This window comes from Theobroma cacao, chromosome 3 (genome assembly GCF_053813885.1).
Source record: "Theobroma cacao isolate CCN51 chromosome 3, ASM5381388v1, whole genome shotgun sequence".
Classification (NCBI taxonomy): Eukaryota; Viridiplantae; Streptophyta; class Magnoliopsida; order Malvales; family Malvaceae; genus Theobroma; species Theobroma cacao.
Window position 1 is genome coordinate 5,666,499 of NC_142641.1, and position 23,767 is coordinate 5,690,265.

The 23,767-nt window shown below is 33.2% G+C and overlaps 2 protein-coding genes across 2 annotated transcripts; one reads left to right on the forward strand and one right to left on the reverse strand.

Moving 5' to 3' along the window:
- Window positions 1–2,944: 2,944 nt before the first annotated feature.
- On the forward strand, window positions 2,945–6,965 carry LOC18604308 (Tetratricopeptide repeat (TPR)-like superfamily protein). Its single transcript, XM_088804913.1, has 3 exons — window positions 2,945–4,526; window positions 5,004–6,349; window positions 6,537–6,965. The coding sequence occupies exons 1-2, from the start codon at window positions 3,027–3,029 to the stop codon at window positions 5,808–5,810; spliced, it is 2,307 nt and encodes a 768-aa protein (XP_088661039.1). The 5' UTR covers window positions 2,945–3,026; the 3' UTR covers window positions 5,811–6,349; window positions 6,537–6,965.
- A 6,492-nt stretch (window positions 6,966–13,457) lies between these two features.
- LOC18604309 (mitogen-activated protein kinase 9-like) lies at window positions 13,458–21,799 on the reverse strand. The gene is made up of 11 exons (XM_018117890.2): window positions 21,201–21,799; window positions 19,628–20,036; window positions 19,425–19,552; window positions 19,193–19,252; window positions 17,754–17,903; window positions 17,449–17,604; window positions 16,960–17,097; window positions 16,805–16,878; window positions 14,668–14,769; window positions 14,304–14,547; window positions 13,458–14,087 (listed from the first exon to the last, which is right to left on the reverse strand). Exons 1-11 carry the CDS (start codon window positions 21,486–21,488, stop codon window positions 14,013–14,015), a joined length of 1,824 nt encoding a protein of 607 aa, XP_017973379.2. The 5' UTR covers window positions 21,489–21,799; the 3' UTR covers window positions 13,458–14,012.
- Window positions 21,800–23,767: the final 1,968 nt, after the last annotated feature.

Sequence of the window (23,767 nt, forward strand, 5' to 3'; positions counted from 1 at the left end):
ACAATTTATGCATTGTCCTACAACAAATCATTGAAGTGCTACCAAATGTGTTCTTCAATATCTCAAGGGCATTCTACATCATGGTATTTTTCTCCATCGTAATTCACTACTCACACTTCATGCATTCTTCAATGTTCATTGGGTTGGCAACAAAGATGATCACACCTCCACAAGTGCATATCTTTTATTTCTTGGCAACAATCCAATCTTGTGGAGCTTGCAAAAGCAACATTCTATTGCATATTCCTCAACAGAGGGTCAATACCGTGTTGTAGCTTCCACCATGATTGAGATATGCTGGGTTCAATCTCTTTTACGTGAATTATCAATTTTGTTCTCTCAACTACCAAAAATGTATTATGACAATATCAATACTACATACTTTTGTGCCAATCATGTCTTTCAATGTCGCATGAAACACATTGAAATTGATTTCCACTTTGTTTGGGACAAAGTTCAATGTCAACAACTTTAAGTCCCCCATGTTGCCTCTACCAATGAACTTGTGGACCTGCTCACTAAACCTCTTTCTCATCAACAATTTCTTCATCTATCTTTTAAGATTATTGTTTTTGGTAAACCCACCATCTTGTGGGGGCATATCAGATAACCACAAATATTTATCCTCTACTTATGGATTATAATTTGTAATTTATTATTTGATTTATATTATCTTAATAGAAAAATATCCCTAGAATTGAAGGATTCAATTCCAATGTACTATGTGTATATCTACTAGTTTGAATTATTAATAAGATCAGTGAAATTCTATTCTCTATTCTATATAATATGTTGGAAATAATTTTTTAAAATTAATAAAACAAGTGATATTGATTACTTACACATAAGCATTGTTACAAAAAGAAAAATCTTGTATTCTGAATTTGATATTATATATATATATAAGGGATTCTTAATGATTTAGGAGAAAATCAAGCTTACAGTATCGTGATCTAACAAACTCATACTAATTTAACTTATAATCTATACAATTGCTATAATTATGTTAACACTCCTTTAAACTCAAGGTGATATGATAGATATCAACTTGAGTTTAAAAAAAAAAAATTGAAAAATAACTTGAGTTTAAAAACTAATTCTTGAAATTGACTAGGAAGATGAACCTTGGTAAAGATCAACAGTTTGATTTGAAAAAGATGCAAAAGTCAAATGAAAAGGCCCTTGAGTCACATGATTATACACAAAATGATAAATAATCTTAACACGCTTGGTGTGCCATGAAAAACATCATTGTTAGTGATCTAGATAACATTATGATTACCATAGCAAAAATAGTGGCAAAAGATTGGATGATACCCATATCCACCAATAATTGACAAAGTTAAGGTTCCTCTAAAGTAGCATCCTAAAAAGCATGATAGTTAGACTTAGTACTACAACGTACAATTACAGTTTATTTCTTACTTCACCAAGAAATGATTGAATCGCTCAAAAAGAAACAATAACTAACGATTAAGTGACAATTTGTAGGATCACTATCTAGTGAAGATGAGAATACTAAGATAAAACTAGAGAAGAGTGAGTAAAGCAATGAAGTACTTGAAAGAGTGTGCTTTTGATATAGCAGAGAATACACAGAAAAGCTAAAACATGAGATTAACAGGGAGCAGCCATGAATTGGTTGACTAAATGAACAACATTAACAATATTAGGCCAACTCACTATGAGATAGACCAAACACCCAACCAATTGGCAATATAAGGTAGGATCAACATGAAGAGTATCATCCATCAAAGTAAGTTTAGCATTACATTCCAAGGGAGTGGACACAATTTTGCTATTGATAATAACAGCCTGAGAAAGCAAGTTAGATGTATAGTAGTTATCAGAGTTGGAGGATGCTTCAAGCTCTAAGAAATAACTAAGAAAGCCAAGACCTTTCATTTCAAATTATTGACTAAAATACTATTGTAAATTTGGAATGTAAGGCTTATCATCACCTGTTACAATCATATCATCTACATAAAGAAGAAAAAGAACAATACCATGATAAGTATGTTGAATAAATAATGCAAAATCATGAGAACCAGAAGTAAAACTAGTGTAATTGAATTTTGAAAACCAAGCTCTTGGTATTTGTTTCAAACCAAGAGATCAAGAATGACTAATAAATCAAGCCTTATAAAAGATAATACATGATTAATTGACATTTTTGAATTGACATTGTAAGTGCTAATGCTTTTCTCATACATAACCAACTTCCGAGCTCAACCTCTATTTCATAGATAGGAACTTACCTTTTTATTATATAGGATAAGATCCAAATTCATTAGTTTACTGAGGGTGATGGAGCATTATCCCTCATATTTGAACAAGTGTAATTTTATCATTGTACTTTCTAATTTGATTAAGAAATGAAAAAAAAATACTATTTGTGAAATATTCTATTATCATTAACTTTTGATCATTTTTAACTAAATTGTAAAGTATAATAGTAAAATTGCACCCGTTTAAAAATGAATAATAAAGTTGAACCATCGTCCAAAGTTGAGAAATAAATTTAAACATTATCGTATAAATTTAAGTCAAATTTAAAATTTATATTAAAAAATAAATTTAATTAAGGACTAATCACATTTAAAAAAAAAATTGATGACGATTCTTCAGAATTATCAAAATACATGTCCATTGAGCAAGCAAACCCTTGATCTTAAAATCCAATTTTAATCAAAATTCCTTATGGAATAATCCGATCCTAAAACTTTCATTTTGCGATATTTATAATATAAAATGCAATAAAATCAAAAGTTTTTTATCTTAATCTTTACAAAAGTTAAAATGAATGACTATTTATGAAAATAGAATAGGACAAAAGTAATTATTATATAATTTGATTCATAAAATGAAATAAAAGGTGAATAGAATATATTAGGAAGGACTCAATATATTTTTTAATCATTGAAGCCATTGCTAAATAAAATAATTGGAAGTCGAATACAAAGGGCCAGAGGAAAGCGCGGGTACCAGACTTTTAAACTTTAGCAAAGGGCGAGCTGAAAAATGTGATGCTGAAAGCAATGCGCGGGAGTCACCGTTGCAGACAGTTACACTCCATCAGCAAACTCCAACCAAAGCCAAACCACTATCCATCAAAGAAAGCATTAGCTCAGAAGAAACACAACTACAACAAACCCCAACCAGTTGTTGACTCCGACATAAAGCAATGGAACCTAGCAATATCTACCCACATGCGCAATGCCCAGCTGGACTCAGCTCTCCGTGTCTTTAACTCAATGCCACGTCGAAGCTCTGTTTCTTACAATGCCATGATATCTGGGTACCTGATGAATGATAAGTTTGAGCTTGCAAGAAACTTGTTTGATGAAATGCCTGAGAGAGACTTGGTTTCTTGGAATGTAATGATTAGTGGGTGTGTAAGGAACAATAACCTTGCTGCTGCGAAGGAGTTGTTTGAACAAATGCCTGAAAGGGATGTTGTTTCATGGAACGCTATGTTGTCTGGATATGCGCAGAATGGTTGTGTTGACAAGGCGAGAAAGATTTTTGATAGAATGCCTACTAAGAATTCAATTTCGTGGAATGCTTTGCTTGCGACTTATGTGCAGAATGGGAGGATGGAAGAGGCTTGTAGGCTTTTTGAATCGAAGGCAGATTGGGATTTGGTTTCTTGGAATTGTTTGATGGGTGGGTTTGTGAAGACAAAGAGGTTCATTGATGCTAGAAGGATTTTTGATAGAATCCCTTTCCGAGATAAAATCTCTTGGAATACTATTATTACAGGTTATGCACAGAATGGTGAGATTGAAGAAGCTAGGAGATTGTTCCATGAGTCCCCGGTTCGAGATGTATTTACATGGACAGCAATGGTGTCAGGTTACGTGCAGAATGGAATGGTTGACAAGGCAAGGGAATTTTTTGAAGAAATGCCAGAAAAGAATGCTGTTTCATGGAATGCAATGATTGCAGGGTATGTGCAATGTAAGAGAATGGACATGGCTAGGAAATTGTTTGACAAAATGCCTTGCCGAAATGTCACTTCTTGGAATACAATTATCACAGGGTATGCTCAGAGTGGTGAGATAGCTCATGCTAGGGAATTGTTTGATCGGATGCCTAGGCGTGATCCCGTGTCTTGGGCAGCCATGATTGCAGGTTATGCTCAAAGTGGTTATGATGAGGAGGCTTTATGCCTTTTTGTAGAGATGAAAAGAGATGGAGAAAGGTTGAATAGGTCCTCATTTGCATGTGCCTTGAGCACATGTGCCCATATTGCTGCTTTAGAAATGGGGAAACAGTTGCATGGGCGGCTGGTTAAGGCAGGATATGAAAGTGGGTCCTTTGTGGGAAATGCACTTCTTTTAATGTACTGTAAGTGTGGAGGCATAGAAGAAGCTTGCAGTGCATTTGAAGAAATAATGGAGAAGGACGTTGTCTCATGGAATACAATGATTGCCGGTTATGCAAGACATGGATTTGGCAAAGAGGCTTTAAAGGTTTTTGAGTCAATGAAGGCAGCTGGTGTCAAACCAGATGATACCACTATGGTAATTATTGTTTTTGTATTTTATTTGACTGGCATGTAAACATAGTCAGCCCACATGTGATGAGCATTAAATTCGTTTTCTTTAAAATTATCATTCCAAGCATTCACAAAATAATTTCATCCTAGCAACTAAAATAGTATAATTAAATATTATTCACATAGGCTACCCTTAGTGGTTGGACTTGAGGTTCACAGAGATGAGAGTTAATGTGGCTTTCCAAGTAATCGTTATATAAAAATCTCTGGACTTCAATAAATGTAACAATAGTCTTTCTGAGAACTGGAAGGGAAGTTTTAATCTGATGCAATCACCGTCTTCAATTTTCAATGGTACCCTTCTTTGATAAAATTGGTGTAAATAGTCTAGGAGAGACAATTAAACTTGATGTCTTCAAATCCAGGAAACTCTAAATGTGGAGTTCCTTTCTTCTAAATCATACAGTTCCTAGTTTTTAACTTGTACAGTTTATTGTTTCAGGTTGGAGTATTGTCTGCTTGTAGTCATGCTGGCTTAGTGGATAGGGGCAGGGAATATTTCTACTGTATGAACCAGGATTATGGCATAAAAGCAAATTCACGACATTATACTTGCATGGTTGATCTTCTTGGTCGAGCTGGCCGATTGGACGAGGCCCTGAAGTTGATCAGAAACATGCCTTTCGAACCAGATGCAGCAACATGGGGTGCTTTGCTTGGTGCAAGCAGAATTCATGGCAATACCAAACTAGCTGAAATGGCTGCTCAGTTGATTTTTGAAATGGAACCTGAAAATGCAGGAATGTATGTTCTTCTCTCAAATTTATATGCAGCTTCTGGTAGATGGGCGGATGTTAGTAGGATGAGATTGCAAATGAGGGATACTGGTGTGAAGAAAGTACCTGGGTGTAGTTGGCTTGAGGTACAGAGCAGGATCCATACATTTTCAGTTGGAGACTCATGCCACCCTGATAGGGATAAAATCTATGCCTACTTGGAAGAATTGGATTTAAAAATGAAGCAGGAGGGCTATGTTTCCTCAACAAATTTGATTTTGCATGATGTAGATAACGAAGAGAAGGAGCACATGCTCAAGTATCACAGTGAAAAATTAGCTGTGGCATTTGGTATTCTCTCTATACCTGCTGGAAGACCAATACGAGTGATAAAAAACTTACGTGTTTGTGAAGACTGCCACAATGCCATCAAATACATATCAAAGATTGTGGGTAGGTTGATTATCTTAAGGGATTCTAACCGCTTTCACCATTTTAGGGAGGGTTCATGTTCTTGCGGGGATTATTGGTGACTGGTGAGAGTTAAGAGACTGTTCTAAGCAGAAAAGCTAAGGATTGATGCTGCTAATTTACATGTCTTTAATCAACAAATTTTTTCATATATACATATTTTTTGGATTCTTGTTAGATGCTTCCAAGTTTGGAAAGAATAAGGTGGACAGTTCTGCTGCATCTGGAAAGAGCCCAGTTCCTTGAAGGCTTCATCAACATATAGAAGTTCAGTAACTTTAAGATTATCATGATATTTTTTGATGGATTATGGTTGATTATTTGGAGCTAATATTGGCCCATGATCAATAATGGGAAATTAAAGATACTATAAAGAAGGTCATTAATTTGGGCATCCATCGCGGAAATGTCTGTTTTGTGTGCTTGGCATGTGAGACAAGATTGTGCCATGTTCTAGCTTGCTTTGAATCTGAGTAAGCTTGGGGATCAATTCATGATAGAATGGAGAGAAAAGTGTTGGTTGATTTTTTAGTTGAATGTTTGAATGGTTATCCTTTACAAAGCCTTTTGCATAATGCTGAATAAAGAAAACTTTTCACAGGTATATTGATTTTTTATATTGTAATATGAATCATGACTCCTCCTTTGTTAGTGTTTAATTATTGAACTGCCATTTCTTCTCATGGGCCTTGGCAATGCAGGTTGAGGTAGGATATATGACTTCACATAAAGAACAGGTTTTCAGTTTCACATCCTTCATGTATAAACTGTCCGTTTGCCTTTCTCAGGCATCTGTTTTGGAGTCGTGGGGCAAGAGCAAGTTCAGGAAAATTCTATGCAGATCTTAGAAAGGAGTTTGAGCTGCCACATGACTATGGGACAGAAAAGATAAAAACAATTGCAAACTGATCAAATCAGTTGACAAGCATGGTTAGAGGAACAGAAGGTATTAATGATAGATCAAATTGTTTCCATAATAAATGCTGTGTGTAAAGGAATTCTTCGTGCCATTGGTAGCTTATTGTATCTCATTCATATTATATTTTGCCTACTATTTTTCACATTGTTATCTTAATGCTTAATCATGTTTAGCAATCTAGTTAGCAATCAACGATGCAGCTGTTGCTTATTTGCATGAAGAAAACTAGAAATTATAGTTCTATGTCCAGGGAAAAGGCTTTCCTGTTCTGAAATCTATTGCACAGCTTTTTGAAGAATTGAGTTTGACTCACTTACAGTGGTTCTTAATGTCCCACACAAGGTGGGAACAGTCAAACATCTTTGCTTCTTAATCCCTTGTTTGCCCAGTTCATGTTCCTACTCGAATTGCAACATTGCAAAGTAGCTTCTTTAAATTCACCAAAGATTAGAGAAATCTCTTTAATTAATATAAGCAACCATCATAAGCCTTAGTAACTTGCATGGTTGTATTGTAAATCTACCATTTTATGTTAATTTACATATGGAAGCTATTTATTGTTCATTAATGCATAATAATATAACCTGGCATAACTGGTCAGCAGAAAATAGCTTCAGTTTCTATTTTGCGTGTAATTATTGCATCAACCGTAGTTTTACTACTTGCTGCAGATTTCACAACATGTTTCTTTAAAAACTTACGTTAAGGTCCACCATTTGTAAAGCTTCCAGATTTAAATCTTTGATCTTTTAAGCCGCCTGGTGGACTAGTGATAGTGTAGATTATATGTTTTGTAAATCAATCAATTTGGCTATATAGATATATCATAACAGTTTATGCATTTATCTTAATAAAGTTCCTTTTTATCTTCAAGTTCTTGCAATTACATATTGATATTAACTTATATGATAAAGTGTATAGAATAGATATGTGTCACAATAGAAATTAGAAAGAGAAGAGTTGTATGAAGTCCTTATTGTATCAAAGTATTATTCTTAACTTGTTCTTAGTTGATACCCTATTAATACTAGATATTGGTAAAAGTTGAGAGATTAACTCATGTTATATTTCTTACTTGTGAAGTAAGCAATCTGTTTCATATATTGAAGTATGGAGATACTTGAAGTTAACATTTAGATGCATGCTTCACTTTTCCCTTATAGAGAAGTGAGAAAACTAAGATTACTCTCTAGCTAGCATTCGATTTGGCAACAAAGGCAAACCCCAAATCACTATTGATATTTTTCTAACTTGACATCTTCTATGGATCATCATTGGAGACCAAACACGTGGACAACTTGAGATTTGCAACAACCCAAGTTTGGTGGTGTAAAGGGGTTCTTGTGATAAAGAGAGGAAGCATTGCAAACAAGTAAAACATATAACGGAAGCAACAAAGAGGAAGATCGAAGCAGTTCTTAAAGTATTGAGTGTCGTAACAGGTGGAAGAGAATAAGAAGAGAATTGTTGAAGATGTATAAAAGGGCTAGAAAGAAAAGTTTTGCGTGAGAATAAGGTAGTTTTGGGAAAGTCCCTTAAATGAATTGTGAAAGATCTATATATAGTGTCAAAGATCGCAGTTATTCAAGAATGGGTTTTAATGCACGTAATGAATAATGACTTTAATATTAGGTGATTGTTACTGAGTTTTAATGTTGAATAACAGTTAGAAATCCATTATGTGACTATCAAAGTAATAAATTTTATGATCATTAATAACATAATGAGATTTATTTGTCAGTAAAGAGTAAATGGAAAAAGTATACAAGAAAAGTTGTACGAGAATAACTTAAAGAAAAAAAAATGTACGTGAACAAGCATAAGAGAAGAAAGTAAGAGGGAGAACTATTTGTACTTTAAGAAAAAGTTAAGAGAATACCTCTTAACTACCTTCATATCTAACCCACCAAGTTAAATTGGTCGAAACATCACAAAATGAAAGTAACCCACGAACTTGCCACTCATTTCGTGTTGCTTTTACTATTATTCGTATGAAATGGTTATTCCACGTAAAGTAGTACTTTATTTATTTTAGTTGTTCTACGTGAAATATAACTTCTCTTGTAATAGTTATTCTCATTATTCTCTATACAATGTTACACGGTAAGATAATTTTTTAGAAAATGGGTATCAACTAAAATCAACTATCTATATTGTCTCCTGCATAAGAATTATTTTGTAAAAATAGTTCTTATGTATTAATTTAGAGTGTAAAGGTTTTATTTAATACTCTAACGTATTGTATTATATCACTTCGAGTAGTAACACCTCGAGTAGTACCGCCTTAGATAGTAACATCTTAGCCAGTAATGCTTTAGGTAGTAACATGTTACTGTCTTGTATAATATTTGATTGATCAGAAAACAATATATTTTTCATAATATAAAATTCTCAAAATACAAATCGTAAAAGAAAAGTTAATCTTTTTTCATAAAAACTTGATTCTATATGCTTTATAAATATAAAGCTACTATGAACAATTTTCTTCATTAAAATTCCTAGCAAAACAAAATTCAGAACAAAGTCTGTTCTTTTACCAATCTTTTTGAGCAAGAATGTTTTTTCTTCCTCTTCTTATAATTTCTTGTTCTCTCTCTCTTTTACTTTTTTTTCTTGTATTTTTATTCCTTTTCAAAAAAAAAAATTGTCTACTTATTAGATATAGCTAGGACCGCTATGGAATTGGGTTATTATACTAAGGCTTTAGATCATGAACTATGTATAAATCTTAATTGTGCAGAGCAGTTTCAAACTGTTTTCCTTTAATCATACTTGGATCATAGATATCCTAAACACAAAAGAAGTGTTTATCAATTAAAAGCTATTAAGAAAACATTTGCATGTGTAGCTTTTGATGGGAACCTTTAACTTGTTAGAGAAAGATAGAGAAAGAAACATTGGGATAAAAAAAACAAATAAAAGATAGCTAAGTCTCCTTACATGTCAACTTTTATTTGTAGGCAAGCTAGAGTGAAAGAAGCAAATAAAAGTTGTCCTACAAACACTAGGATTTTTTAGTAGATCTCAAAGGGCGTTTAAATGTTTCTTTTTTGGGTTAAATATCATTAACTCCTTTAAGTTTTGATCGAAATTACACGAAGGTCCATTAGTTTTTAAAATGAACACTTCACCCCAAGAATACAAACATTGTTAACAAAAGTTATGAAAAGATTAAAATACCTTTTCTTTTTTTATTAATTTAAAAAAATATTATTATATTTTTAAAAAATAAAAAATTTAAAAAAAATAGGGAGCACCAATCGATGCTCCCTAGCTCACCAAGAACAGGGAGCATCGGCTGGCACTCTTAAGGGAAAGGGGCACTGGGGAGCACCAAAATCGGTGCTCCCAAAGAGAGGAGCTGGGTGTTCCCTTAGAGAGCTTGATTTAGGGCTCGTTCTCCCTTAGGGAGTCCTGATAGGGGAGCTCCAGTGCCCCCAGGTGGGGAGTTTTTTTTTTAATTAATAAAAAATAATAAAAAACATAATGGTAATTATAAAAATTAATCAAGGGTAAAATTATCTTTTGACCCTTACCACGTCAACAAGTTGACGAAAATACTAACGGTTAGACCTACGTGTTTAATGAAAAATAATTTTTTAGGCAAAGTATCCATTTCGAAAACTAATAAATCTCTATGTAATTTCGATCAAAACTTAAAGGAGTAAGGGTATTTTACCTTCCTTCTTTTGTTTGCTAGCAACACAAGTTGTAATTCTTTATTTATTTATATATATATATATATTATATAATTGGGGCTTTTCTAGTATTGAAGCTCGCAACATGCCGTGAGCTTTTTGTTTTGGAGCTTTTCCATTGTCACAAATCCTTGAGTAAGAACCGGTGGGATTATTGCAGTAGAGGTAGTTGCTAGTGTAACTGCAACAATAGAGTTGGTTGAATAAAGGTTTGCAACAACTACTGCATCAGTTGCACTTTTTCCATTTCTTCCATTCCCTTCAGTGTTTGTAACTAGAAGAGTGACTCCGTCAGGTGCACTCTCATTAAGGTGCACAGGTTAAGTTTGGTAAGTGGTAGTAATAGAGGACGTGAGTTAGGATATAGTCTCCATCATTCGCCAATTATTGTCCTCCAATGTTTACATCCTCTCTTAGGAAACTTGGATCATTTTCATAAGATCCTGAATGTAAAAGGGGACAGGTGCATCTTGGTTGCCAGTGGAACTTTCCATCTTTTCCAGTAACATAAAATTGTAACAATAAAAGTCTTACTTAATGCAATCACTCCTCCCTAGTGGAGTCGTCAAAATGTAAAGAGGGTTCTTTTGATAGGGAGAGGAAGTGTTGCGAACAAGTAGAGGATGTACCGGAGGCAACAGAAAAGAAGATCAGAACGATTTCTAAAATACTGAGTGTTGTGACAGATGAAAGACAACAAGAAGAGAATAGGTAAAGAATATATAAGAGGGCTAAAGAGAGAAACTCTGCATGAGAATAAGATAGTTTTGGAAAAGTCCCTCAAATGAATTGTAAAGGTTATATATATAGTATCAGAAATAGTAGTTATTCAATAATGGGTTTTAATACACGTAATGAATAATAACTTTAATATTGGGTGAACATTACTGAGTTTTTAATTTTGAGCAATGATTAGAAATCTATTATGTGACTATTAAAGTAATGAATTTTATGATCGTTAATAATATAATGAGATTTATTCTTGAGTAGAGAGTAAGTGGAAGAGGTATACAAGAAAAGCTGTACGAGAACAACTTAAACGAAAAATGTGTACGTGAACAAGTACAAAAAAAGAATGTAAGAGGGAGAAATACTTGTACTTTAAGAAAAGGTTAAAAGAAGACCTTTTAACTACCTCCATATTTAAACCACTAATTCAAACTCTTCGGAACATCTCAAGATGAAAGTAACCCACGAATCTTACCACTCATTCCGAGTTGCTTTTATTACTATCTGTTTGAAGTGGTTATTCCATGTGAAGTAGAGCATCACTTGTTCTAATTGTTCTGCGTGAAGTAGTGCTTCACTTGTTCTAATTGTTCTACGTGAAGTAGTGCTTCATTTGTTATAATTGTTCTGTATGAAGTATAGCTTCACTTGTGATGGTTATTCTCATTATTCTCTATACAATGTTACGCAGTAAAATAATTTTTAAAAAAATAAGTATTAACCAAAATTGACTATCTACAGGTGGAGAAGTTTTTGAATCACAAATTGTTGTGGCCTCTTGATTTCAACATCAAAAGCACAAAGGAATAATAATCTTCTACCAAATAGCTAGGATAATTTATATTAAATAACCCAAGCATGATATTGTTTGAGGAAAAAATTTTAATTTTTCACTGTGTTGTGTAATTCGATTGCATGACTTTTCCCAACAATGGTATAATTGTATGTTGATTTGGTGCAAAGAAGAAAATTTTCAAAACTGTTTTCAAATTTGTACAACTTAGTTTCCTCTTTTGATTCAATGGTTTTCTTGTATGTTTGGTCACCAAATTCATATATTAATTGCAGGAATATGTTGGTAACATGTAAAGGTAAGTTCGGATTGAATTTTGTTGATTTTGATTGCATCTTGTTAATTCAAAATGTTTAAAAACACATGCTTGACATTGTTTAAGCAATGTTCTGTAAATTTTTGGGTAGCCAAACCTAAGCTTCCATGAATAGGGCATAAGCCCAAAGGATGTGTCTAAGAGCTAGCTAGCATCTTATTATTGTAAAATCAAAGAAAAATGATTAAATTACACAATTAATCTTTATATTTTGATAAAGTTGTGGATTTAGTCCTTGTATGAAAATTTGAAAAAATAGTCTTTATAATTTCTAAAATTGATAATATAAATCCAATTAACAATATTAAAATTTTTCTATTATTTATATTGATATAATATTTTCTTATTGATGTAATATTGAATATAATCATCTGTTAATGATGACGTGGTATGTTTTTTATCTATTTCACAATATTCTTTTCACCACTTTAAATTATGAAGCACAAAAATTCAATTTTTTTCTATCTCACAACTCTCTTTCTCTAAATCTTAGAAATCCATTCGTATTTTTTTATTTATTTACGTTCCAATCTTGTTTAAAACTATTAGTTTATGTTGGATAATTTCATGTCCACATTTATAAAATCCATAACAGTTCTTAGCCACGTCATATCGACACTACTATTACATCATTAGTGAAATGTTACATCATTATTGTTATGTCATCAAATTTAATATCATATTAACAAAAAAATACTACGTCAACACAATTAAACGTCATACTAACATAGATAACAAAAAATTTTTAATACATTGAATGACATTACTACTTTTGGAAAGTACAGAATTTCAATTTTAACAAATTATTATACAGGAATTAAATTCACTATTTTGATAAAGTATAGGTACTAATTACATAATTTGACTAAGAAATATCAACTTATATTAATACTTAAAATCAACTTTGTATGTAAATGAAAACATTCAAGCATTTAACTCAATAATAATTACATATATCTCTTATTTAAATAAAATCGTTACCTCAAAATCAAAAAGGGCAAATGCAAATTAAAAATTAATTCTTAAAAACTACACACTCGAAGATAAACACACCCTTTGTCCTAGAGTATGGGGTTCCTTCCTTTAAAGTTTTTATGAAGAGAGAATTTGTCTTATAAGGCATTATAGCTAGATAGAGTGGTTTTTTGTTCAAAGAAAAGATGCCTACAGGCATTTGAATGATCATTTAACAATGCATTGACTGGTAATTGGACGAGGGAGAGAGAGAGAGGAAGGAACGATTTAGGAACAAAGTTGCAGGCAATGATACTTTCTTATATTGAAAATACACAGCTAATAACTGGGTCCGTCCAATGGATTCAAGATTCTAATAAGGGAGAGACAAGCCTCCATGTGAGATGAATGCCGCTCTGAACAATAAAGAGATTTGTGCAGAAAGACTAGACACCAAACATTAACTCTATTTCTTCACAAAATCCCACTCCTAGTAGTATGATGAATGCAACATAGCACACTATCGTTTCCAAGGGGAAAGAGTATACACTGTTTTCTTTTTTTCCTTAAAAATCGTAGTCCTTACTCCCTAAGCATGGCATTCTAAAGTTCACAATATAACAAATACACCTCTTGCTTTCTTCAAATGTAAGTACAACTACATGACAAAGGCGGAGCCTTCTCTGTACTGTGTGTTCACAACAATGATACCCCTTATAATACTCCTACTGGTAGCTTCTGCTCGAGAAAAACAAAATCTTTGCCTATGAAGTGCCCTCCTTCGGAAAAGTCAGGGAAAAAATGGGCAATGCACCAAGCTAACTAAATCCTTCAAAAGTCGATTGGAAGTTTCAATCAAGCGTTAAGAGCTGCAACCTTCTTAGACAAGGCATCGACTATCTCATCGTTCACTTCAGCAATTGGTTCCTCCTGCAGCAGTAAAAATAAATGTGGTGTAAATAAGTAAGTGCATAACATTCATTTGGTTCCGCATCAGGAAAGTGCTGTCTGCTACAATACAAACAGTTGAAGCTTCTATGATAATTGTTTTTAGTTTGTTTCCATTTCAGATTACGTTTTCTAATTAATATTAAGTTGATGTTAGTTTGTCAAGAGATGGGTTTAGTAAAGAAAGAATAGTCTTACCTCTGAATCTTTCTTTTCCTTCACAACAACACACTTTGAGGCACTAATGCTAGCACTCTTCAATAGGCTACGAGTACTATAGTTTGGTTTGCTGGGGCCATTTTGCCCTTCTGCATTTGTGTTTTCTGAACCATCCAAAGAGCTTGGAGGACTGTTGAGAGATGTCGCAACAGAGGCTGCAGTTCGCCTCTCAAAATCATTATTTTGAACAGCATTCTCATCCTTGGGAGCAGGAACTCGCTCTCTGAAAAGAAGATAGCACGGTTGATCAGGAAAATGGAGAAACAACACGAACTAGACAAACTAGAGGTATGTTCTGCCATCTAAAGTATGAAAGCAGCTCCCGAAATTTTACAAAGCATACCTAGGCAAAGAAGCATGTTGCCTTTGAAGTGGAGTACTTCTTTCCCCTTTACCATAATGTTCCTCCAGATGTGCAAATTGTCGCTTAAATCGATCAACACCACTATTGAATTAAAAAGACAAGAAGATGTTACTTGTGATGGTAGCATAAAATATGTTAAACTAGAATTTTCAGATTCTTTTCCCTTCCCCCCTATATTTCACTTTAGTACTGCATATCTTTAATTGGGAATTGATCTGACATCTACAAAGCCATTCAAAAGCTACTTATTTGCTGAAATGTTTTTAAAGCATATAAGGACGATCTTTAGACATCATATTGAGCAACAGAAGAAACCCAAACTGTCAAAATCACATTGATTTAGAACTTCTCCCATTTAAGAAAGGAAACAAAACCCAATCAACAACAAAAATGAAGACTCTGTACGGCATTGAGAGCATGCCTTCATCTATCAAAGTTAGTTTCACGACTCCTGTGTAGTGCTTAAAATGAAGTTGTCATTGATCATCTTATGAATTCATGAAGCAGCACCAGATTTTAGCTAAAAAGACTTGGCATACTTTTAGCAAAAGAAAAAATTGTCATGCATACATCATGTATGGGTAACCCCAGTGTTTTCAGTACCGGACCCGGCAAGTTGAACCAGTTGTACAGGTACTGATGGGCTCTCCAGTCCGGATATGTATATTGAACAAGATCTAGTCAAAACCCAGTAACATTGGAAAAAAAAAAAGGGGGGGGAGAACCATTGAACAGGATAAAGGTTGAACTGCTTTTTAATTTTTTATTAATTCAGTTAGTATTTTTCTTTTTTTACATTTTACAAAAGATTATTTTATAATCTTTAGAACAAGCTGGTTGAACCATTTAAACCAAAAACCACCACTCCATCAGTTCATACACTAGCTAGGTTTTCAAAATATTGGGCAATAGTAACTTTTTTTTAAAATATTATTGTATCACTTAAAATTCCTTCATAAATGTATTGTCCTTTTTCCTTTCTATAAGCACATTTTCATATCCAAGATGAATAATACCTGCAAAGCGAGTAATTTGCTAGTAATTTGAACTTAAAAGCTCATATTTGCATATAGTTGCCTTAGGTTATAAAGTACAGCTGTTATCAGAGCAAACTACTGACCAACCCTTCCAGTTTTACCATATTAATATAGTGGCATTGCCATTGTTAAGAAAGCAAGAAATAACAGCAGTTATTCATCTGCTAGAATTTCAAGTTTTCACCCCTAGAAAGCTTGACTAGAATATGCACATAAAAAATTGTCAAATAAAAAAAAAAAAACAATTCCATCATCACAACTATGTTCATGTGATTGGTCTAAACATCGACTACTCTTATCTGCCATTTATGCTGGGAGGTAAAAACACTTTTTCCGACTCAATACATCATTCCACCACCTGTTAATTCGACAACTATGACAACTTCAAATTAATGGAAAGAAACAGACTTTAACTATCCTATGTCTATTAAAAGAAAAGGGAAATGTTAGAAAGGATATTCTCCACACATTTGACACAAAAATGGAGGTAGTCTACCAGCATTTCTTGAACTTTAATTAACCAATACTACACTAAACAGAAAATTCTTTAAAAAGGTTTAGGGCAGTAAATCTGTTACAGCATAAGATTCTGGACTCTTGACATATATAGGACAGATGTCGTGCTAATAACAATGTGGACATATTTAACTTGAACATAAAGAATGACAGGCCGCAAGATAAATGGAAATTAACTCAAATCTTAAGATAGATGAAAATTAACTCAAATCTTATTTGGTTCTTCAGGTAGTTATATTAATCAAGAGACTGTGGCTAATGATGACTAATAATAGTGACTGCACTGACAGGGACATTATATAGGTCAAGTTGATGATGACACCAAACCAAAAACAAAACATGTTCCCATGCTTACAGATCCTAAAAAGAAATAAAGATTTCACAAAGTTTTACAATAGATTTCAAATGGAGGAAAAAAAGAACATTCAATAATTCAAGAAAATATGACAGATTTTTAAACCTGAATTCCATATTGCAATGCACAAATAAAGAGATGACCATCATAGCTCCCTTTCCATATGTGTAAAGTTAATCTAACTTAGAGATAATAAGTATTTTCTAACCTTGGGTACATGAAGCTAGTCTGATCCCCACCTCGGAGATACTCCTGCAGCATCTGCGGATGATACTCTAATATCTGTTCACTCCGAGACAGAAGATTGTCAAGCTATATTATGAATAAAAGCCACATCATACCAAAGCAATAAATGTGGAGTACCTCTCGATAAATCAGCTCTCTAACATCATCTTTTGTCAATTTCCTTCTCTCAAACTCAAATTCTAGTTTTGAAATAGGTTGAGTGGATGGTTCACGATCCACATTTGCCAAACCATGAAAATATGGATCAGCTAATGCCTGCAAGCATAGTGCATAACCATTAGGGATATCAGAAGCATGTAAATCAGGATCTAACTTGCTCATTTAAACTTGATTTGATGTCAATGGTGAGAGGAATAATCATAGTTTTGATGAATTGAAGCAAATGGGACTTCAAATAAAAGCAGTTGCATTCAAGATCATTCCTTCATTGATCTCAATTTTACAGGATTTATATCCCCTTATGTTTTCTGAATGTATAAAATGTTAGCGAGAAATTACTCTTGTCAATTTTAGGGTTATCTCTTGTATGCGTACTTCCTTTCCTTTCCTTTTTTAGTGCTTTTGAAACATTTTTTTTTTTAAATCACTCAGAATGCTCAATCTTACTTCTTCAGCTGTGGGACGATCTTTCGGATCAAATGCAAGTAAGCGCTCAAGTAGGCGAAGAGCCAGGGGATCCACATTAGGGAACTTTTGCGAGAAAGGAACTGGTAGCTTTTTACGCATGCTACTAAGGTACCTCCTTGCCTTTTCATTTCGAATCTGCCAGGTCATAATAAATAAAGTATTGATGAGTCTGTCAGCATTTAATTTCCATTAGAACCTTAAAGGCTATAATAAAGTTCAAAAATAGATTAAGGCTGAAGCAAGTGAGTAGTACAATTGAATATATGGAAAATAAGATAACTAACCCTGGAAATGGATTCAGGAGGAGGAGTGCCAAGTGTATCAGTCATGAGATCCAATTGGTGCACCACATTTTTTCCAGGAAACAGTGGTTTTCCCGTAAGCATCTCAGCAAATATGCATCCTATGCTCCATATATCAATAGCAGGGGTGTACTACAAAAGGACAAAAGACTCAGAATTTACAATTATAGCCTGATAAAACATATTTAACAAATACTATACATCAAAAGGCAAATGAAATATCAGATACTGCAGTCTCATGTTCAAAAGATGTATATAAACAAGCAATTCACCCCCTCCCATACAACACATGCTCACACACACAAAAACAAACTGATGTAAACAATTGATAGGTACACCAACAACATCAAAAGTGGTCAAATATTCAGGATAACAGAGCATGGCTTACAACCAGATCCACAGTTACAGGTGGAACAAGATGAAAAGAGCACAAAAATTCCATGTTAAACTTAGAGAATACTCACTCTCATAACTGCTAAAGCAGAATTCTTATGAGCTAAGTAATGACTAGATATTATTCAGAGATTTGCATGAAACAGGTTTTTGACCAATGCATCCAATATCAAACCAATGAGTCTATAGCACCTAAGCTAAGTGCTAATATGCTCATTTCATTGCTTATTTAGCAAAGATTTGGTTGTGCAGACAATAAACCTATCAAATACATAGCCTCTCTAAGGTCATAGCAAATCAAGGTTCTTAATAGAAAATTGCCAGTTTGCACAAAAACTATTTACAAAGGCAGTTACCATAATTAGTCATTGTTAAAAAGGAATGTTAACAACTTTCAGGTAACATGTTAACAGTGTTAAACCAAACTGCAATAGCAACAGTAAACATTCTTAAGACGTATAAATTCAGCTTTCTCCATGAAAGTTGATAAATGCAAAAGAAACAATAAACAAGGATTTACAGAAATGGCAACCTTCTGACAGCTAAATTAAAAAGCATCCAGCAATCAAAAGTTCTACATAAGTAAGAAAAATAATTCACTGAGAAGTGGGAAACAATCTGCCATCAACCACTTCAAAGACCAAAACTTAGAATCAAACTAGTTTCCAAGAACCTCACTCAAACATGCTACTGATAACATCAAATTACACAGTGAATAATGCATATCATAAAGGATGTTAAAGAAATTACCCTAATGTGCTTTTTACTGTTAAAGAAATTGTATTCAAACAATCAAACTCATAAGCAACAGTTTCAATCAAGTTTTAGTCAGCATAAAAGTGTTCCACAGAATTCAAAGGGGAAAAGCCAGGGGGTTGAAAACATTTCAAGAATCAAAGCAAAGAAATGACCACGAGGTAATCAAAACAAAAACAAATCTCTTTCTTCTCCTTGAGCAAACCATCTCAGCAACTGGAAAAAGAATATTAAAAGAAAAAAGGCTGAAATGTAGATTATAAGCAACTTACTTTGGAGAAAAAAGATCCACAGAGTTCAGGAGCACGGTACCAACGAGTGGCTACATAGTCCTTAATGGATTTAACAAATTTAGTTAGCATAAGTGTTTTAAAGACTTATCCTCCATAAAGTGAAAAATAATATATATATATATATATATATATATGAAATTACAAGCAAATTAAGCCCTTTGAGAAAAACTAAGAAAACATGAATGCAGGACTTCGTGACAGAACAACATACAGTCCAAAAAATTGCTGATGGGGCATCATTAAATGATACTCGTGCAAGCCCAAAATCGCATATCTTCAGTTTACAATCAGCATTAGCAAGAATGTTCTTTGGTTTTAAATCTCGATGGAATACATTTGCTGCAAGCAATTAAAAAAAAAATCAATAATAAAACTAAGAAGGGGGGGTAGGGAAGCATACTGAAAAGCACTGACCTGTGTGTATATACTTCAGACCACGAAGAAGCTGGTATAGAAAAAACTGATAATGCTCAGGAGTTAAGTCATCATTGGCCTTAATTACTTGGTGAAGATCAGATTCCATCAGTTCAAAAACGACATAAATATCTCTGAATTCTCGTCGTGATGGAGGAAGCATAATATGCTTTATTTCTACAATATCTGGATGCCGAAGCAACCGCAGCAGCTTGATTTCTCTCAAAATCCGTGTCGCATCAGAGACATGCTCAAAGACATCATTGATCTTTTTTATTGCAACCTTTTCACCAGTGTGGGTGTCAATTGCAGAACCAACAACCCCATAACTTCCTTTCCCAATGACCTCCTGAATTTGATACCGGCTTGCCTCCCCATACTCAGTGAAAAATTCCATTTCAAGTGCACCCTGCATGGCACCGTTGCTTATAAGCATCAAAACCCTATTCAAAGACAAGAAGCGAAAATGGAGGGCGACAGGAGATATATTCATTGAAAAGATAGATTATCGACTCTTTTATATAGATTATCGACTCTTTTATTTTATTATATCACTGGTGATATAAAATAAAAGCAAAAATTAAGTCTAAAAGTACACACTAGCTAAGGTGAAAATTGAGCTTTCTACCTAAAAACAGTCATTAAAAACTTCAGGACCACAGATGCAGCCTCTCAATGACATTTCTTATTAGCCTTCCAAAACGACAGGAACAGGCTTCCCTTCATACCTCTCAGAAGCTGCCATAAATAAATTTAAACATATAATATTAAAAGGGACATTGCCCCTTACTTTCCCATGTTACGGAATATGGATGTTTCAATGAATTAAAATCCGGGTATGAGAAGCAGATTGACAGCCTAGACACAACAATGCACTTCTTTTCCAAAATATACAATAATAGAACAATGCTGCTGAAGATATTAAGCGCAATATCACATCTTTCAAATAATAGATTGAGTATGGAAGAAGAACATAAATATAAAGAAAGCTTCTAGCATCAAAATCTAAAAAATGCGAGCAATCAATTTTATAGCGGTGCTGATGGAAATATACATTACTGCTCGATGAGTTGTACTAAACAAGATGACTTCTAAAAGTAATAAAGGAACAATAAAGCAATATGGAATTATTATACAAGAAGAAATATGATAAGAAAATAATAATTAAATTCATTATTTATAAAAAAATTAAATAAAAAAAAAAAAGCAATGGCATTTGCAATCTTTTATAAGATTAGCAAGCAGGATAATTTCATAAAATTTGACTCATATCAATGCGGTAAAAAGATATAACAAGATCATCAAAACACAAATATATATATAATATTCACTGGACATCATTTAAGAGTACAAAACAGAATTTTTGTTAGTCGATCAATTAATTATCATTAAAGAAAAGTAGTTGATCTATTTTTATTAAGAAAATAAATGAAAATAAACGGTTGATTTGATCCTTAATGAACAATGTCTTCCCGATTTTCCCTTTCCAAATGAAAAAAAAAAATTCATATCGAATTTATATAAAAGAAGAAGCCAACAAAATCAGATCTCCAAGAAAAGACAAGGAAATTACCTTTTTCTGAGATTCCATGGAAGAAATGAGGAAGTAATTACGCTTGGGAACTTTGATGAGCTTCAAGGAAGAAAAATCGAAATCGTGAACAACGAGGTCCCCTCCTCCTTCTTGGTGGTGGTGTTGTTTTTGAGTCAGAGAAGAAGCTGAACGATCATGCTGATTCAGTTTGACAACATTATCTTGATTATTCGGATTATTATTCGTATTATTATGAGAAGAAGTAATCAAATGGCGACGTTGAAACCAGCGACGAACACCGTCCACGAGAGTGCCACTTCCCCCCATATACTCTCTCACTTGGATTCACAGCCAACCAATTCCAGCATTGCCCGCTCCCGATTCCGATTCCGATTCTCCCTCCCGATTTTCTCTCTCCTTCCCCCACCTATTTACTTGTACTTTTTCTCTCTTCTCTTCTCTTCTCTTATCTGATCTTCCTTTTTTTTTTAATAAAATATTTCACTACTTTTCTATTTCTTGCCCGCTCTATGCGGAGAAGCAAATGGGGGGGCAGTCCAGATATTTGCTGCGGACACTGGAAAGGTAAAGAAGACTGAAACAATTTTTTTCCTTTTATTTGGTTTCCATGTTCCCTTCTCTTGTTTTTATTTATAGGCTATAGGTGAAGTACAGAGGGACATAATTTGATGTTGGCTGTTATATTTTTGTCTACAGCTTTTGCTTTGTTTTTTTTTCTTTATTTCATTTAATTGACTTTTTTGCTATTTATTTTTTCCAGTAACATAAATATAACAAGGTTTTTGCAGGAGATTATAAATATGAAAATTATTTTTTAATTTTTATTCTTTTATTAAGATATAATTAATAATAAAATTGATGATATAACATATTTATGGGATAAGATAATATAATCATATTTATAATAATCTTTTTTTTTTACTTTTATTATTCCAGTAATTTACTTAAATGGAAGATCGCTGTCACTTGATTGTGTTCAGCGTTTAGTTGGAAATAATATAAAATAAAAAAAGGCATTGCGATATGCCCCAGCTGGAGTCGTGTGGTTCTCACGCCACGCACCAGCGGCGTCTTTTGTCGTATTTCCATTTTAGTTGAGTTAGTAAATAGAAAGAAAATGACCCCAGCAATTAATTTGAAGTTTGAACCATGAAATCACGCTCAAATTTTGACTTTCCTTTTTAATTAATTAAATCAACTTCAACCCTAAATACACAATTAAATTCATTGGCCACCTAATGTGTTCTAATCTTACAAGTACAAATCAAAGGGAACAAATAACGTTTTGAAGTAACAATTCCTAAAAACGTCTCTAAACAATTAAAAAATTAAAATAAATTTTTATCATTTTTATTAAGTTTAATTAAGTTTTAATTAATAATAATTAATCACATGAAGACAAAAGGAGACATAGATGGCAGCAAGTGTGTGGTGGCAGTTGAGGAGGCTTGAGTACACGTCTCCGTCGTGCTGTGGAAATTGATAATTACACAGAGAGATGAATACTTGAGAATTTGTTGAAGGGAAAAGTGGAAATATGTGGGCGGGGGAATACATCATCTCATGCAATTCATGCAGGCGGGGATGGGTTCGTTGGTTTCCATCACACAAGCAACCATTACTTTGCATGAAAACCTCTCCCCTTCAATCTCATCCTCATATTATCCTTTCCCTGTTTCTCCTTTTTTGTACAACCGAAGAAATGCATGGACGTTACTTAAGAAACGTGGGAACGCAGAGTCAACTTTGGGCACAATATCTGAATGACTGTCTCTGTCTTGATTTTTTTTATTTTCTTTTCTTTTTTCTCATTTTACATCTACTTTAATTATGACTAGAAATTTATTTGTGTCACTGTGGACACAATTTTTTAAAAGAAAAACAAAAAGGATAAAAATAGCTTTCCAAAGTTCGAAAAATTACACTTGTGATGAGCTTGATCCTAGTCAAATCGGATTGGACATGATGTTCTAAGTTGGAATTCGATTCGAAAATGTTATTATATTATTAAATGTTACTTAGTATATTTTTATTAAATATTTTGATTTTAAAATATTTAAATAACATATTAAATTAAATTTTAATTTTTGAATAAATTTATAATTTAAATGAGCAAATGGGATTCAAGTCCTACTCCACTTGATTTACTTTTGCTAGGGTTGGTATTCAGACATATGTTTGCTAGTAATGCTTTTAGTACTTAGTGTAACACGCATGTAACAGAACAATTCGAAAGCTCACTTGTTATTGCTAATATTTCACGGGTAAGTACTTATCCAAAAATTTAAGTTGATGTCACAATTCATGGATTATGCTAGCAAAGTAGAGATTGAAGTTGGAAGAGATTACAATGAAGACTGTTGGCATAATGCTTAAATAAGTTCTTAAGCTATTCAAGAGCATTCAAATAAATTATTATTCTTTTATTGCATTTAATTAATCTTTCGTATTTTTATTCAAAATCAAATAAAACCATTATAACTAATAATTGATTCATTACCATTAATAAAAATATCACTTGTCATTTTATATTCAACATGGTAGTAACATGACATTGATATGGAGGATGAAAAATGTCATATGAT

What these genes read in the sequence shown, in the direction of transcription:
- LOC18604309 (XM_018117890.2), bottom strand. Translation starts at nt 21,488, where the DNA reads ATGGGGGGAAGTGGCACTCTCGTGGACGGTGTTCGTCGCTGGTTTCAA. An exon ending in ACTAGCTTCATGTACCCAAG is followed by an intron (nt 14,770 to 16,804) that starts GTTAGAAAATAC and finishes TTAATTCAATAG; the next exon opens with TGGTGTTGATCGATTTAAGC. An exon ending in CAACATGCTTCTTTGCCTAG is followed by an intron (nt 14,548 to 14,667) that starts GTATGCTTTGTA and finishes TCTTCTTTTCAG; the next exon opens with AGAGCGAGTTCCTGCTCCCA.
- LOC18604308 (XM_088804913.1), top strand. Translation starts at nt 3,027, where the DNA reads ATGCTGAAAGCAATGCGCGGGAGTCACCGTTGCAGACAGTTACACTCC. An exon ending in AACCAGATGATACCACTATG is followed by an intron (nt 4,527 to 5,003) that starts GTAATTATTGTT and finishes TTATTGTTTCAG; the next exon opens with GTTGGAGTATTGTCTGCTTG.